The 18152-nt window shown below is 32.9% G+C and overlaps 2 protein-coding genes and 1 long non-coding RNA gene across 9 annotated transcripts in view; 2 read left to right on the top strand and 1 right to left on the bottom strand.

The window, feature by feature from the left end:
* The window catches only part of LOC134252414 (uncharacterized), a 31085-nt gene extending 22531 nt beyond the window's left edge, over positions 1 to 8554 (top strand). Inside the window, 13 exon segments of the mRNA XM_062734886.1 lie at positions 44 to 274; positions 381 to 822; positions 1596 to 1792; positions 2628 to 2849; positions 3001 to 3171; positions 3565 to 3725; positions 3858 to 4584; positions 4859 to 4991; positions 5280 to 5527; positions 5883 to 6057; positions 6152 to 7429; positions 7524 to 7624; positions 7794 to 8554. Of these exon segments, the coding sequence (XP_062590870.1) occupies positions 44 to 274; positions 381 to 822; positions 1596 to 1792; positions 2628 to 2849; positions 3001 to 3171; positions 3565 to 3725; positions 3858 to 4584; positions 4859 to 4991; positions 5280 to 5527; positions 5883 to 6057; positions 6152 to 7429; positions 7524 to 7624; positions 7794 to 7964 (4257 nt within the window). The 3' untranslated portion in view covers positions 7965 to 8554.
* Positions 8555 to 9063: 509 nt separating this feature from the next.
* Positions 9064 to 18152, bottom strand: part of LOC134252437 (ras-related protein Rab-37-like) — a 40555-nt gene continuing 31466 nt past the window's right edge. For 5 of the 7 annotated variants that reach the window (XM_062734928.1, XM_062734927.1, XM_062734922.1 and 2 more), the window contains exons 3-8: positions 17809 to 17850; positions 17138 to 17204; positions 11491 to 11543; positions 11206 to 11328; positions 10995 to 11071; positions 9064 to 10645 (exon numbers count right to left, since the gene is read on the bottom strand). In XM_062734928.1, the coding sequence (XP_062590912.1) occupies positions 10543 to 10645; positions 10995 to 11071; positions 11206 to 11328; positions 11491 to 11543; positions 17138 to 17204; positions 17809 to 17850 (465 nt within the window). In that variant the 3' untranslated portion in view covers positions 9064 to 10542. Of the gene's footprint in view, positions 10646 to 10994; positions 11072 to 11205; positions 11329 to 11490; positions 11544 to 16716; positions 16784 to 17137; positions 17205 to 17808; positions 17851 to 18152 lie in introns of all 7 variants that reach the window. The other 2 variants (XM_062734923.1, XM_062734925.1) reach the window with 1 other exon arrangement.
* On the top strand, positions 13350 to 14333 carry LOC134252397 (uncharacterized). Its single transcript, XR_009988964.1, has 3 exons — positions 13350 to 13562; positions 13945 to 14048; positions 14217 to 14333. It is a non-coding gene; the product is annotated as an uncharacterized LOC134252397 (long non-coding RNA).

Raw genomic sequence — 18152 nt, 5'->3', positions numbered from 1 at the left:
AAAAATACCAATTAGTGATAAAGTTGATTTTACTTTATTAAAGGCAGGGAATTATTTTCCGATGATGCAACAAATATTGCGACGAATGCAGAATGTTATCCTTAGAACCATTGTTCTTGGTGAGCGGCATATCATGGAAAGAACCGTTGTTTCTGTAATAACGGAAAAGATAACGGTGGACAGCATTGAAAACAGAACTGACGAATACTTTGTAGGAATCCAACCGTCAAACGGAACGTTTGAGCAGCTCACTGACGTTATAGTTGCTATGAAGGTATGTAAGTGTACTTTGAAATGCAAATGTCACATCCGGTAAAAATGACATTGAAATACCTCTGACTTGTTGATTAATCAATATTCTGATGCTTTCTTCTTTTCAGATAAATTATTTCTCTAAGAACCCATTTATCTATGGAAAGAACGCCTCGGCATTAACATCGGGCGTGTCCACTTTTGACATTGGTGATGACATTAAACTTGACGTTAAGCTTGCTAATAACGGCAACTTTAAATACCAGAAGTTTATACCGCTCATAAACCCAGAATATCCGGAGAAGATGATTTTCTTCACTTATGATGTCATAAATGATGATGACGCTGCAATAATTTTCATGAATCCGGACGGCTTTGACATCAATAATCCAGTAAATTTCACTCTGTACACATTTTATGTCAGTAGCGAAACATATCCGACGTCAACGTCGTATGATTTCATCAAAACAGTTGGTATGCGCGACTGGGAAGATATTGGATTCAAAATATTTCTCCAACAAGGTTTATGTGCAAAGGGTACCTGCTATCTTGGAGTAAAACCAGAAACAGGTAAATGTTGCTGCATAAATTATGTACACAAAGTACAGCTCTCAAGATAACAAGTATTGAAGTAAAATATGGTCTGAAACAAAATATTCATTATGATAATAATTACATACATATAATGATGAAAATTCCTCAGATCGTAATAACCACTTGCTTTAATTATGAAAAAAAAACTTTTAAAAAGAATTGAAAAAGATTATTATAAGGACAATACATGTACATATATGGAGTTTGAATTTCTAAAAAAAAAAAACAAACAAACAAACTTACGATCGGTACATAGACTTCTTCAAAACTCCTTTACATAGATGCTACATCTTCACTTTCACCATTTAAAGTAAATAAATAGATTCCTGACCCATCATAGTTTGTTTTCCGAGTAAATGTATCTGTTGCTTCTTTAACAAGGGTGACATTTGAAAATGAAAATCATACTTCAAAACTGTTATCACAATGATTGTTGGAAAGTATTATCACCCATACTGGTTTGTTTGCTAATAATAAATGTAGATCGAAAAAAGAATTGACAAGATACAATTTTTTGAGTTTTTTTTTCATAAAATGTTAATGCAAATTATTTTTAATGCGCGACATGCTAATGAATTTTTTTTAAAAATAATTCTTTTTTCAGATTATGAATAGATAGTTATATGGGTTATGGTAAACTGGTAAAATATTTTGACTTATAGCGTAATAATATTAGAGCTTTATTCAGTTGCCTTTTTAAAATTTCAGTTAAAGAAAACACGACAATTGTATTTATTTTGTTATTTTAGTTCCTGATTACAGTGGGTTTACACCTACCCGGATGAGACGTAAGCGAGAAGCAGAGCTTAATCAAACAACGCCTGCCCCCACTACAGCATCACCGCTGTTTATTCCAGTTCAAGCGAATTTCAGCTTGGTTGTCTTTACCACAGGGTGTAGATCATGGAATGATTCTCAGGGAGCATGGTCCTCCGATGGCTGCACGGTAAGATTTAAAATTAATGGTAAACTTTATATAGCATCCATAGCTGGTAAGCTCATGAGTGCAAATGTGTTATCTGATCATAGTGTTTCTGTCGTATTATACAAACAAACAAACAAACAAAATAAAACGGAAAACTGTCAAACTCTTAGTGTTTTTACATTAAAAATAGTAGATTATTGAACGTGTAACGCCCCTTTTGAGTACATTTAGATCATATAGAGGTGTCACTCTGATTTAGATCTATACTCTGCACTTACAGCCATTGAAAAGTGTTGGTTATTAATCGTAAAAGAAGTTATAGTTTTGTAGTTGAAGAATAGGCAGGATTACTCCTTTAAAGGGATACGAAAACTAAAAACTTTTAACATGTTCACGTATAAAACTAAGTCCTCAAAAAATTAACATTATTTAAAATTTAAAGACACTTTTCATGGAGCATATAGAAGGTCTCAATGGTTAATAGGGAAGCTTTCTTCGCCAAGGCATCTGATCCAACTTCTTTTGCCTTAAATGTTAGTGTTTGGTTCGTTCCAAATTTGTTTTGTTTCAGTTGACATCTGAGCTTCATAACTATTACTTATTACCATGTTTTTGCAGTGAAAATTCTGGGGGGGGGGGGGTTCACCCAGAATGCCAATCATATATTCATGCTCTTTATTTTGAAATTCGAGGATTTTTACATTGTGTATTCTGACACTGTCTATTTAAACACAAAATGTGTCTTCAAGAGCATGATGGCTTAGACAAGTTCAGTGTTTTAGAATTGTTCTGTTGACATGGCAAAATATGATTCTCCAACTTGCGCAGGTTTTTATTTAGACATTTTTTCTTTCAGGTTCTGGAGATGAGTAGTGTTAACGATACAGTCTGCCGCTGTAGTGGAAACACATTTTCGACAACGTTTTATGTTCCACCTAACATGATTGATTTCTTAACCGTGTTCAAAAAATTCGACGCTACAAATGCATACGCGTATGGTCCTGTAATTGGCCTCTTCGTTATCTATGTCATTGCAGCCATTTTCTTGCGCAGGGAAGACGTAAAGGACTTAACGAGAGTTAGTAAATAAAAAAGAATAACATTTTATATTTAAAAGCGATTTGTTCGAATTCTAATTCATTATAATTGCATTAATAGAAATGTAATTACGTGAGTTGTTTTCTCATTAATAAATGACAAAATACACTATTATTCTTTTTTCATGAAAGTGGGCTGCATATTTTTTGGTGGACCACGACGCAGAAGACAAGTATTTCTACCTTCTTACCGTTCAAACAGGAATGCGGAGAGGAGCAGGAACAAAATCCAACGTCAACTTTGTATTGGTGGGAAATGAGGAAGACTCTGATATCAGGGTACTCTCTGATGGAGTGAGAGAGGTAAATTAATATTGTGAATGTCTTTGGATTCTTTTACTCAAAATTTCATGATTTTTTATTTGAAACATGGTAAATTTTTCACAATCTTTAGAATTCCTATTTTAAAAACAGATTAATGGGTTAAGGGAGCTTATTCATTTTAAAAGTGTAGGCCTATTGAGTGAGTGCATTGCACATATTACAACACTGATTTCGTCGGATGTCGTCGATCGTATAATATCAAAGATCTAGATGATGAGGAGGATATTAATATGTCGGCACGGACAGGGTCTGTTTAATTGTAAACTTGGTGAACTTAATAATTATTATCTATTTTAAAATAATATATTATTTGTATAATTTACTTTCTAAAAATTTTTTAATTGATCCTTTTACTTAAATTTTGTTTTACAGGGATTTAGCGTTGCAAGTATCAATAGATATTTTATGGGTACAAAAGAACCTTTAGGGGACTTGAGATATCTTCGAATCTGGCATGATAATTCTGGAGAAGGAACAGATAAAAACTGGTATCTAAATCGAGTAATAGTTGATGATTTACAAGAAAAGGACAGGTAATCCTAACTTGATACGTATTTTCACATGCAAGTAGACTAGTATTGTATTTAGTGATTTGACAAACTGTGATAGGATTATTAAACCTTAATGCATTTATTTATAGTCTTAAGTATATTTTTGTAATTTAGATACGTATTCCTTTGTGAGAAATGGCTGTCTTTGGATGAAGATGACGGAATGATTGAAAGAGTGCTTCCAGTTTCTACGAAAGAGAACTTGAATTCTTTCAAAACATTGATGAATGAGAACTCACAATTAAATGTAACGGATCATCATTTATGGGTGTCCCTTCTCTTGAGACCAAATATAAGTCGCTTTACCAGGGTGCAAAGACTTGCTACTCTAATGACTCTCCTTTTGTTGATTATGATTTCAAATGCAATGTTCTTCAGATCCTCCACTGAAGATGCCTCTTCGCTTCAAGTTGAAATAGGCTTCCTTCGATTTTCACTTTCAACTTTATATGTATCGGTTATTGGTGTAATCATTACAACACCGCCCATCTTGTTTGTAATCATAGCCTTCCGAAAAAGTAAACTTAGGAAAAGGCGAAGAGGGGACTTACCAAAAAATACCGTTTCTGAAAAGCATTCTATATCTGCAAAACACGTGGATTCCAAGAGCAATTATATTCTTCAGGCCCTGAACGAAGACATCATGTTTGCAGACAGTAATTTGTTTTTGCCTTTCTGGACTGTGTATGTTGCTTGGGTTATTCTTGTTTTAGCTGCTGTAGCTAGCTCGTTCTTCTTAATACTGTATTCTATGGAGTGGGGGAAAGAAAAGTCCGAGGAATGGCTAACTTCCTTTCTGCTTTCCTTCCTTGAGTCTTTCTTGTTTATTGACCCTTTAAAGGTATGGAATGATTTTAAAAAGTTGCTTTTAAAGTTGCTTAATATGTCGCTTCATTCAAATAAAACTTATCTGAGGTTTTTTAATTACATTGTATATTTTAAGAATTATGTATCATAGGAATCTTCAAAATCATAATAATTTTCCCATATTTTATATTCTTTTAAACAATTAGGGGTAAATTCTTGACATTTATTAATATATGAAACAATTCTTTAAAAAACAAATCAATTTATCACATGATAAAAAGATGCCTTATGTGGTAATTTTGATTAAGGTTGTCTTTGTGTCCTTGCTGTTTGCTACGATCTTCAAAAGTATGAAGGAAGAAAAACCTCCGTCGATCGACACTGAGGAATTGCGAAAAGCTTCAGTTCATTATAATGGCGATTCAAGACAGAGTTTTCTGGGTATCATTATGCATTTCTTCTTTTTGAACAACTAAACAAAAAAAATCATATTTTAAGTCAATACTTATACTGAATATAATGATACACTTATTGTTATTATAATTTTTCCTGGAAAAGTAGTTTGTTATAATTTTATTCAAGACCGTCAATTAAAATTTGCTGGGGAGCCTGCGTTCTGTTAATTCTAACAATTTAATGCTTTTAAATTTAGAATTATAGAAGTGACTGAAAATTACTTGTTATTCTTTGCTAAACTATATTTCGTTGATTTTTGAATTATATTTACAGCTCTCATAAATGATATTCTGAAGAAAAACGAGCCCCCTTCGGAAGAAGAATTGAAAATATTAAGGCAGAAAAGGCAGGAGGAAAAGAGGGCACGAAGAGCGACATACAATATTCTAATCTATTCCTTGTATATCTTTGTGCTGTACAGCGCCAGTTTCTTGCAGAGAGATCTGCGTTCTTTCAACCTTAAATGGAATCTGGATAATTATTTAATTGCTAACAGTGGCTCCCAACTTGGATTTTCAGCAGTACGTAAAGAGCTTCTAAGATATTGACGGAATCGTATTTTTCTTAGAGGTTTATTAAATTTGCATGAAGACACCAAGGAATTCAATTACAGCACACAAGCTTACAAAATAAGTTGACACAAGCATTTGAAAATATATCCGAACCACGAAATAAAATCCAAAATGCTTATTTTTTCCAAACCCGCTAAAATTTGACTTTCACTTACCGTCACTTAAATTAATGATTTTGGTATATTACCTTTTTTATGTAAGCATGATTTCTTTTAAAAAAATATATGAATAGAAGACAATGAAATTGCATGTGTAACAGTATTTAAAAAATTGAATAAATGGGATCATCATTGTTTGTTTATAGGTAAATGAAACTTTGGATTTTATCGCTTGGATCAACAGAACACTCATACCAACCTTTTATCCGGAAAACGATTATCGAGGACAACCTTTATCAGTTACTGAACAGAAATGGTTCGGGGACAGATCGAGTATTCGGGTTGGTCCTGCTCGTCTGAGACAGCTTCGAGGAAAAAGAGGTAAAACAGAAATAAAGAAGCATTAAAATATTTGCGATTTTGTATTGTCCAATGCGCAAAAAATAATATTCACTTTTATAATTTTTTTTCACAGAGATTTGCAAAGTTTGGAGTATCACTTGGCCAAGGGACTGCGTAGAAAAATACGCAGAGCTGGAGGAAGAAAAGTCGTCATTTTGCATTGGATGGAACACATATAACAAAACAGCATGTAGTGGCAATGTTTACGAGAGCATTCATCTCACTGCAAATGCTTGGAAGTACACAGATGCAAAAGATATTTGGGGGTTTTCCGTTTTAGGAGACTATAACATGTACAGCGGCGGGGGATATATTTTAGAATTTACTAAAAACAGGGAGCAAGCTGTCGCCATGCTGAACGAGCTTCTTAAATATTACTGGATAAACAGGGCTACGAGAGCAATATTTATGGAGTTCACAGTTTACAATCCCAATGCAAATTTATTTGCCTATGCAATGTTTCTTTGTGAGTATCCGGAAACTGGAGGTACATTGATTTGGACAGACACACAATCTTTTAGACCAGTACTTTCATCGGACGAAGTAGGGGCATTTGCTATTTTATGCTACATCGTGATTATTGCATACCTAATCGGTTATCTTATTCATATTATTGTGAAAAGTGCCACAAAGGGTTGCTGTAAATTCTTCAAAGTTCCCTGGAACATAGTGGATTCTCTCATAACCTTGTTAGGATTTGCTTGTATTGCAATTTACATTGTTCGCTATATAGACGCCAAGAAGGCTATGCAAATGTACTCGGATGATATTTTGAGTGGAACAAACCGCTTTATAAACTTTGGACACATTGTATTTTGGGATAACCTATTCAACGCTCTGTTTTCTACAATGGTCTTCATATCCACTATAAAGGTTTTGCGCATACTTGGATACAACCGGAAATTCACAGAAATTATTTCTGTTGTTACAAATGCAGCAGAAGAGATCGCTGGATTTAGTATTGTGTTTATTGTTATGTTTTCCTCTTTCGTATTGTTCGGATATTTCTTGTTTGGTGTTCACCTTCAAGGGTATAAAAGTGTTTTTGCGACGTGTAGTACCCTTGCAAATACTTTTATTGGTAAAAACAAACTCGATACCCTGATGGTTGCCGCTCCTAAGACTGCTCAGTTTTACTACTTTACCTACATGGTGTGTGTTATCATGACATTACTTACTATGTTTGCTGCTATTTTAAACAAAAGCATTGCAGATGTCAAAGCAGAAACTGCCCAATATGTTGACACAATTGGCATTACAGATATTTTTTGGAAATCGGCAAAGAATTTTCTCGGCATGTTTTTCAAGTTTGGCTCTAAGTCCAATATCTCAGAAAGCAAAGAAGGAAAAGGTTAGAGTTAATTAGACATTGTAAATTTTTACATTTTTAGAAATTTTCACTTAATATCCATCTTTTTATGTATCATATTAATGTCTCTCTTTAGAAAACCTTAAGAAGTTGAATGCCATGCGAAACGGAAGCGTGGACGTGTCAAACGTATTGGCTTTAATAAGACATACATTCAACGATTTCAGCGAAATACAGGTAAAAATCGAATTTCAAGTTGTCTTTGATAAAAAAAACTTTTGTGCAATTCTAAACTGGTTGTACGATTTAGAAAAGAAATTATTGTATTGTGAATTTATGCAAGTTTTAATATTGGCTTTGAATTAATGCAAGTTTAAGTATTGGCTTTTTGTTATCTTTGTTTTAGGAAAAAAAGAGTTTTGTCGTAATGGAAAACTCAAAAAAACCTCATCATAGTTCCGACCATATGAAATATGGAGAGATGCATGAGTTGGATCAATCTTGGTGTGAAAGAGATTCCCAAGAAGCTGATATCCAAAGAAACTTTAATGAGAGCAAGATGCAAATGTATCTCTAATTGTTTGAACCTATTTGCGAGAGTAAAGGAAGGCCAAATAGTTCCCAGTTATAGTCCATAAATCCTGAAAAAAAAAGATGTAAATTGTTTAATGAGAAATTGCTGTTGGTTTTAACTGTTCAAGTTTGTGCAAGCACAAAAGTTTTGCGACACAGGATGAATTATCCAACGGTTATGTAATTACGATAAAGTATTTTTAAGTATACTTGTTTGTTAATGTATTCGTAGTTTTCAAGAATTCAGCCCAAGTTGGTTATACAATATAAAGAATTGTTACAAAAATAAGGATTCTACGCAACTGTTTCATGAACCATGATGGTTTAATTAAAAGCTTATATTTATTGTAATTTAATGGGTGTGAAATCGTGTGGCAAGGTTTTAATATTCTCAAAACCTTGTAATATTATATGCTTTGTTAATCAATTTGTTGCAAGAAATATTATATATTTTATAATTGACAGTATTTTATTTTCTTCTTCATTATTCAATATTTCATTCTAGAAGTACATTTGAAGCAACAATGTACATGCAGACCTGGGATATTAAAAATGTTTTATGCATGTTATTATGAAATAAATATTCTCTTCGAACTTACTTTGAAAATTATATGTTCCAACATAGAACTTCCAAACTATCACAGACTCAGCAGCGATATTCCTCCGAATTGGCCATTCAGCTTTTGAATAATTTTTTAAAGAACATTCGATTTATTTTAAGAAATAAAATGAAATTCACTAGCTTTTTAGTTGAGGTTGACATTTCTTTCTTTTCCTCATGCTGATTTTTTAAAGTTAAATAATGTTTTTATTATTATTGGTGAGAAAATCATGTACAACACCGGGTAATACACAATCATATGTTATTCATATTAACACAGCATTAAATTTGTATTATACAGTGTAAATTGTATAAATATGTAGATTAAAATTTGATAGAGTCTGGGATAGTTTGTGAAACTGATCTTTTTCTGTTGTCATTCTTCTTCACACAACAATATCAAAGCATTATTTACTAAATTGATGCATACAATTTTAAGTTATCAATATACATCAATAAGAAAATCATCAAATTGTTATAATCAACTACAAAAAACACGAAACAATTTTTTGTAACAATTTATTAAAACAATAATATCAGATCTTAGCACAACAATTTCACTGTAAACAACGTCATACCATACACACTAATATGAAACCTTGAGGTGTAGACGGTAAAAATCTATTGGACTAATCTTTAATGCAAGCAGTGAAATGAAAATTTGTTCTTATGTGAGTAAAGAATGGAAGAGCACCAAAGTCACTACTGCATGTAAAGTATATTCACCATTTTTAGCATTTATTAACGTAAATGAATTAAACATTGATTAATTTCAGAAATGAATATACTAAGTATTATGGAATGTAATAATCATTCAGTCACGTTCATTTACTTTTTTTTATCATGTTTCATCTGATATTTTAAAATAAAAAAGATATTCCAAGCCCATCTACCTATAAATGTGTATGGAATCATCTACGATATACTAATTTTCCTACATCCACTAAACCTTATTCATAATACATAATACACTCTTAAAACTATAAATAATTCTAACATTACATTCAATGAAAAATAAGACCACTGTAAAACTAATAACAAATAAAATATATATGGATTTCAAAACAGGCCACATTTTTGAGATATCGTGTAAATAATTATTCCTTTGGAAATATCCAACGAACAAATAAACAAAAACAGGTTATAAAAAGATACAGGATATAAAGAATTGAGACAATTCATTTGACTTTAATTTATAGAGTAGACAAGTGGATTTAGAACAGTGTCTAAAGCAGAGAGTTTTAAATATACGTGTGGTTTTTTATTATTCTCTAATAATAGATTCACATGAAAACAAAGTTATTATGAGCACAAAGACTGTCATCACCTTCTAACGGTTGAAATCTGTGAGAGCGCACTTTCTTTATAAATGGACTCTTCCGAGGCATTTTTGAATGTGTGATAATTTTTTATGTAATTAAAATATATAAATTACAAATCTGAACCTAGATATATGAAAAATGTTTCTATATATGCCAGTCCTTGCTGATAGGCATATAGATAATTCTTTCAATTTTTTAATTCATATTTTTAATCACTATCTACTGTGGGTGAATATGCAGATTCATAAATTGCCTGTTGTAAAACAGATATCAATAAGAAGTGACCCATATCTCAGAAGACAACACATACTGAACCACTTCTTACCAATAGTTGTCATGATCAATGTATTCAAAATGAATATGCTTTCAAAATGAATTAGGTCTATTGATTTTTTTAAACAAAAAAAGGTGAAAAAAGCGAACATTGGATTGCTTTTGAAAATAACATTGAAAAACAAAAATACGGAACAAAAATATACTATAGTATTTCCTGATTGAGCAGATTTAAAGAAAATTCTAAGGAATATTTTTTCTCTAAATCTTTGATAAATAACAGAATCTTGGATTTCAACAGAACAACCACAGAAACGACGGCAGCACTTGGATTAAATCATTGATAATTGATTAAAAATGCCTATCCTATTGCACATAAAATATGGTTAGCTACTGCAACAACCTATGCTTTGTTTTTCTTGGTTTACGTAGTCCGTTACACTGAATTTAGGATCAGTAGGTTTTCTTGTTTTCTTCATCTTTAAATCCCTGAAAGAAGGACATTTATATAATAAAAATGTAAAAATCGACAAGGACATCATTAAAGTTGTTTTGCATGATGTCAGATCTGGAAAACATCAAATAATAACAAATAAACAAATAAGAACAAGGACCACATCACAGAAAAAGTTCTCTTTGATTAAAAATAATGATTCTCTTTCATCAGTACTTCTCTAATCAATTTAAAAAAAGTATATTTTCTACAGCATTGTAGTTGCACAGTATAAAAGCTAAACAAAAACTGAACTATTCCATAGAAATTCAGTATCTCTGTTTAAGTTTGTCTTATCTGGTGATTGTTAAATTGTCTTTAAATAACGCTGAGCATTTTACTTACTTTGCAACTGCCATAAATGCTAAATCTACATTCATTCCTGTCTTGGCACTTGTTTCCATAAAGGCAACATTATATTCCTAGGGGAAAAAAATTTTATAAATAACTACAAATAGGTAATTACGCTACCATATGAGGCCTAATTTCTTAATTTGCATATCATTTCTGAAATGTCCTTAATAACTATTAGAACATAACGTGAGATATAACTCACATTAGCTAATCGCTCCCCGTCCTCCGTTCTTATAACCCGTTCAGCTGTCATATCGGCTTTGTTACCCAGCAGCATGATAACGACATCTTCCTGAGCATACTCATTTATTTCACCCAGCCACGCCTACATATTATACAATACATAAACTCTTTTTTCTCAATCAATAAAACAATTGTCATGCAACATCAAAGACAAATATATAATAGATATAGAATGAGTGTAAATTGTAATAAAATTTGAATCATAAGAATATTGATTTTCTTTTGAAATTGGAAGTGTACTTACTCGTATGTTGTCAAAACTTGCTTTATTGGATACATCATAAAGAAGAAGTAATGCTGAAAATAAATCAAAAACCATTTAATGGTGGAAATGCCTCAAATTATTTATTGGTTGTCACTTTAAATTTTGCATTAAATTTACACAAGTTACAAAAATACGTTAAAAGTCCTGAACGATTATTTTTTTATTATAGCTCAAGTACAATGTATTTTCTATCTTAATTTTTAAATCGCCGTGGAATCGCAGGAAAACTGCACAAATTTCTGTAAAATTTTCACAATATGAAGATGACACAGTGTCCCTACGGCGACGGACGCGATTCTACGGCGATCTCACGGCGTTCTCCTGCGTTCCCACTGAGATCTCTCGGCGATTGACTGCGCTTCCGCGGAGTTTTCACGGCGCGTTAGGAGTTTTCACCTCGTGTTCACGGCGTTCTCATTGCGCTGGCTGCGTTCACAATACGTTCACAATGCGTGCTATACTCAATTGACATATATTCAGTAGGAATGTAAAACACTTTTGTTTGAAGATTCAACTACACGATGAAAAGACTTCTAATCATGCCAAGAAATATTTTTATTAGTTAAAAATATTCTATTTCAATAATTTAGTACTAATTAAACTATTGAGTTTTATGATTAAACTCCTTTTTTCAATTTTTTCGGTTCAGATGTGTTGTTAGATTTTCTTTGATTTTATTACGAATGTAAAAAAAAAATAAACACACTGAAAAATTTTCTACAAAATTTAAGTGAAACAACAGAACAAGTTCTGGTGTTATTTTCGCTTTCATTTTTTTTCTCGCTTAAATGCTCCGAGTGCAACAAATACGTTGGAATTATTGCTGACCAAATATGATCCCATAGCTCTTGTTTTGTGAGCTGGCTGTCAACGCTCTAACAACGCCGTGAACGCGCATTGTGATCGCCATGGACGCTGAAGAAACGCCATGGGAGCGCAATGATTGCAGTGACAACTCCGTGCTGTCGCCGTGTAATCACAGTCAAAAAAATCACGAGACGATAAATCTCATTAAAAGCGCCGTAAAAACGCGATAGAAACGCAGTGACATCTCCTCGGACTCCGCGACATCTCCTTGAGGTCTCCGTGGAGGCGCAGTCTACTATCACTGCGTTCGTGTCGCGATCATGTGCGTCTTCACGGCGTTCGTACGGAGCTCCCACTGCGTTGTTGGAGATCTCACTGCGCTGCTACGGTGATCATACTGCGTTTCTACGGCGTTCTTATCAGACCGCGATCACACGACGCGTACTTTGTGCATGCCCAAAGTGATCGCCGTCCCCTGGCATTCTAGGAGACCCTACGCGACCCTACGGCGTTCAGTGGAGATCTCACCGCGTTGTCACGGCGCTATAGGAGACTCCACTGCGATCACCTCGGCGTTTTGCATTTTTCGAGGACGCCGTGCAGTCGCTGTGAGGACGCAGCCCCGGTGTGACAGGGGTTTTAAACATTCATAATATGTACATGTAAAGTTTCTTACGATGAAAAAATGCAAATAAACAATAATGGAAACATAAGCACATTTAGCTAAAATTGTGTCTTTAACAATCATAATGCTTTAAAATGGTTTCCTAAATTTTTTAATATCTGTGTGTTGGGAATTTGCTCCATTTTATATTTTCTTTTAAATCATATCCAAACTATCTCCCACAAAATTGGAATCTTAGTAATGTCTTTGCTTTAAAATATTCTACGTCTTGTTTTCACTGTAAAACTGCACTTACGCCATGTAAAATCACCAGTTATGAAAAGGGGATCAAAAGAATTTCTAAATTGTTGAAAAGTGCGTCGTATTTTATTAAAATGTATCTCAGTCTAAGGCTGTTTAAAATTAAAACTACGTTTAACGTCACCCGCGCGCGTAGGTTTATGAGAAATTCGTCTTTGAAAAAAACAAACAATTCGGAATTCCGTATGTCTGTTCCGGTTTGGTTCTACAATTAGCGACTGAATTCTGCTTCCCGTAGTGACAGAAAATGTGCTTTGATAAAGGCAGTTCGTTTATTATTAAATAAAACTAGTGAATTAAAGAGTTTGGGACCATAAATGTAAGTAAAAAATAGATGATTTTATGATTGAAGTTAATGACAAAGTCTAGTTTGTTGATTTTTTTTTGTCAGTCTTCGAATCACATGTTCAAACTGACAATGACAGACTCTCAGTTCGTGATTTTAATGGCTGAACTTTTCATTGTTTTTTGGAGAGAATCGAAAAACTTTTTTACTGAATGGAAAGTGTGTCAAAAACCAAGATTTATATACAGTGAAAGCATCATTCAAATCTAATCTAACATGTTTCATATTAAAAATATTTCTGTAAAAATCGAAAAGAACAGTAATGAGTAAAGTAAATGATTTCTTCATAATTCATGTATCTACAAATAGCTACAATTTTTGGAAAAAATAATACTTGTCATAACCATTTGAGCAGGGAGAAGCTTACTGAAGATAGGGCCTTTCAAGTGAAGGAGAGTAAGGAAAGAAGTTGGGGTATTCCAAGACGTGAAGAATCCTGTCTTTAGTGTGGAATTCAAGGTATTAAAGATAATCTAACAGCTTTCAGTATGGTCCAGATATAAGTATTCACACTTTCAAAACTTAATGCTAGTAGATCTAGTACTAAGAAAAAATACGACATAGTTCAATTTGAGATATTTCAACAGGAACAGTTTTAAATATTGTCATCAATAATTTTAATTGTAGATATTGATCAACTATTCCCACAAGAAGCATTTACCTCCAGAGTACCATGGACGTGTGGCAATATAAATCCAAAGGACAACTGAGGCCTAGATAAAAGCCACTTTCCTGCACATTCAGTCTTAGACTACATTGTTTGCTAACAATATAGGACTCAAAGTGATTTACATACTAAGGAAAAACTCTGCTAGGGAAATTAATCTTAGGTGTCATATCAATTAAATGCTCTTATTACTTCATTGTAATGTTTTTAATGTAATGAATAGGTTAATTTGAATAAATTCACAATTGTTTGAAAATTTTGTTTGTTTATTTTTTTCCTCCCTCCCTCGTAGGTTTTGAACTTTAGATGTGACGTTAAACGTAGAATTAATTTTAAACAGCCTAATGTATATTCTCATAACAATTGCTACCAAAAATGGTATGTACATTGAAAAATAAATTAAATATTGCAATAAAAATTCGTTTTTATATGCAAGAGTCTATAAAATATACAAAATGTACGTTCAAAATGCAAAAGATTTAAAAAGTAAAAGAGAAAATACATCCTTTACACCTTGTAGAGATGATCATTTTTTTTACTACCAAATAGGTAGAAAATAATAAAAACTCCTAGATTGGAAAAAAAAAACGTTTTACAGCAGCTTACAACACAACAAACAGAATATTTAAGCGTTCTTCATAAAAATATTTAATGCTTTTTTTTAAAAACTTGTGTGTTCTTTAATATGCTTAATGTTAATATAGGTTCATAAATATAGGTAAAAATATAAAGTTTCTTTGGCGCAATTTGTCTCGTAGAACCGATTTGTTAAGTTTCTGATGATTGTGATTCAATATTGTTTACATACAATCCTCTCAAAGAGTATGCTTTTTTGTCAAACTGTCCAAAATTTCAATATATATTATCTATTTTATCATCTCCTCGAAACGGAGTTGAAGGGGATATAACGCGCTAGGGTGTGATTGTGTGTGAATGTTGGTTTTTCCCTCTGCGAAACTTGAAGTAAATTGCATCAAGATCGATGACGAACGCTGTCCTCCTTTGTACATAATTAAAAATCAAATTTTATGCTCTTTTCAAAGGGAAGCCCCGCTTTGCGGTTGCCCTTGTTTGTGAGCACTGAAAGCAAAAACAAATTCATTCTTTCCATAGAAATTCTATTTATACCCTTTTCTTTTATAGCGTTTACTAAATGAGTGAAATGGTTGAAAGTGGTAAGAAGAAGTCCTTGACAGTGTAACTTTTATTCAAAGCTAATTCACTCTGAATTAGCTGCTTTTATCGAAGAAAGTGCATAATTGCTTTACCTAAATCTCATTACTTATTTCTGGTGATTATTGTTCTTGTCAAATATTTAGTTGATTATTCCCCCTTTTAATAAAAACACCTGAGGGCGCTTTGGTTGCAACTTCCTTTTTCAATATTCCAGCATCATCTTGGGTCGGTAAAAATTTTCCAGCTTGTTATTGTGTATTATGAATTTGAAACACCCACCCACCTCACCCATTAAGAACAGATACTGCTTTTTCTGGTTCTTTTTAATGCTTTCAGACAAAGACTTTTGGTGAATATCAAGCTCAACATGACAGGACTTGCGAGATGAAACCAGGACCTTAGGGAACAGCCAAGGGGATTGAACCACAAGTATCTCTATGGACTCAGCATTCTGGACTTTGAAGACATTTAATGTGAAAGTGATGTGAGGAACAACCATTTATTTGGAAGTGATTCATTCCAAGAGCAAGTCATGCACCATTTCCAGAAGCCGATAACTTTCCTCTAACCACAAACATTAAACAATAATGTGGATTAATAGAATCTGGTACGGCTGTCCGTTTCTTTCAAGCTGAAATGTGCGTAAACGAGCGGCACTAAGTAACTATCCTTATATGCAGTCATGTAACTCATGAAAGTTGAAAAGTAAACTTTGGATTTAGATATACATAAATAAGTGCTTGACCTCTGCACCTCCCAGGGTCAAGGCTTTTACCACTTTCTCATATGGTGTTTGTGAACTTTGACCTTTGAACTTTGAACCTGAGTTTGAATATTTAATATGTAATATTTGCTTTGTTGTGTTGCCAGAGACACCAATAGCTTTTCATAATTTGTGTCTCTGGATAAACAGCCGTGCCCAATTATCGCCACAATAAAATTTATTAAATTCATACTTGATGTTTTTATATGCACTTATCTGAGATAATTCTATATGCATGATTTTTGCTTAGTCTCTTCACAGTGGTCACCCGAAACAAAACACCTGCTTGACTGAAAATTTACATGTACGCCGTGAATGATTCTTACAATTCCTGCAGATTTGACTTTATTACGTTATGTATATACATGTAACTAAAATAATAATACGAAGACAACTTTTTTTTTACAGAATTCTTTGAACAACAATATTCGCCACGACATGCAACATCAATAAGAAGTAATCAAAATGGGTGTTACATCATTTGACCACTTCTATGATGCGTTACAACACCTTATAAGTACCATGAGCGTCCCTGTAATACGCATGCGTAACGCTTCGAAACCTTTCTTGACCAGCCGTGTCCCAAATCTGGAATAACATTTTTATTTCATGTAATATCAACGTCCCTCAAATTGTACAAGGTCATTCAAGTATCACTTTGATAACCAAGGGAAATTATTAGGTCTTAATTAATTTTCCATCAATGAATGCCAAATGACACACAGATTCTATATAACTCCTTAAATTTCATTTGAAAAGACCTTAAAAGAAATTACTAAAGGCATCGCGAGGCTGAATCTAGAACATATTACATATGCTCTACTGCAATTTGATTTCCTGGGAAATTATCTTTATGGAAATCTTGATAAAGACCTTTTTTCTGCCTTGGATCAAACTTCATGAATGAACTTGAACTTCTAATGTTGTTCTGACGTAACCTACCATTAGCATCTCTATAATATGCACGCGTTATACTTCGGAACCTCTCTTGGCCAGCAGTGTCCCAAATCTGCAACAAACTCATATTCAACAAACACATTTCTTTTCTTGAAAGAAGAGAAGACACGCTAGTAGTTTAATGCCATGCGTCCACTTAGAACAGAATTAATGACCATTGGTTTAGTTTCTTTTCGAGACAAGTTTTATTCTATGACTTCATGTGTAATTATAGAAGAGAAGCAGTTTAAAAGAATTCCACAGAAATTTCTATTTCTAATAACCATTGAAACACCATTACTTTAATTTAAAAAAAAACAGAATTACGATTCTTGTTATTTTTTGCGTAGAAAGATTCACTGAAATCAAAATAAAACTCTTGTTATTTTTTGCGTAGAAAGATTCACTGAAATCAAAATAAAACTATACAGGAGAGGTAGTACTTTTGAAAGTATTTTACAGAAAATTATACTTTTAGTAGCCAAGGAAACATACCATTCATCCAAATCAATAATGTATCTAATTGTGTATAGTTATATGTATAAAATCAGATCAAAACTGTACGAATACTATTTTGAAAAATCGATTATAGACATGCTGACTTCATACTACTGTTTATTAATAAAAAAAGTTTATTTCGTTACAATTGTAGAGTAGGGAATTCTAAAATAACTGACCTGTAACTTAACCTTTGTCCCATCAACATCGACCACTTTATTCTGTAAAATTAAAAAAAAAAGTTTATCAACAGTAGTTAATTATTATCCCATTTCCTTTTAAACACTACTTCTGATAAATTTTGCTCGCCTGAGCAAAAAGTCAGTTTGTTCAATGAAAGGCAAAGTTCTAATTGATGGGAAGATTATAAAGAAAAAATATCAAACTAATACAATGAGGCCATTTAAAAAATCTTGAAGAAATGCAGTCACTGGGTATGTCCTCTGGGGTCGGGTGGGCCACAAGAAGGAGAATAATTAAAGATAAACAAAGGATTAGGTGGCTAGGGAAAATCTTTTAAAAT

Source organism: Saccostrea cucullata, unplaced genomic scaffold (assembly GCF_032062105.1).
Source record: "Saccostrea cucullata isolate Sc308-1 unplaced genomic scaffold, CSIRO_AGI_Scuc_v1 ctg45, whole genome shotgun sequence".
Lineage (NCBI taxonomy): Eukaryota > Metazoa > Mollusca > Bivalvia > Ostreida > Ostreidae > Saccostrea > Saccostrea cuccullata.
This window is presented reverse-complemented; position numbering and strand designations above follow the sequence as displayed.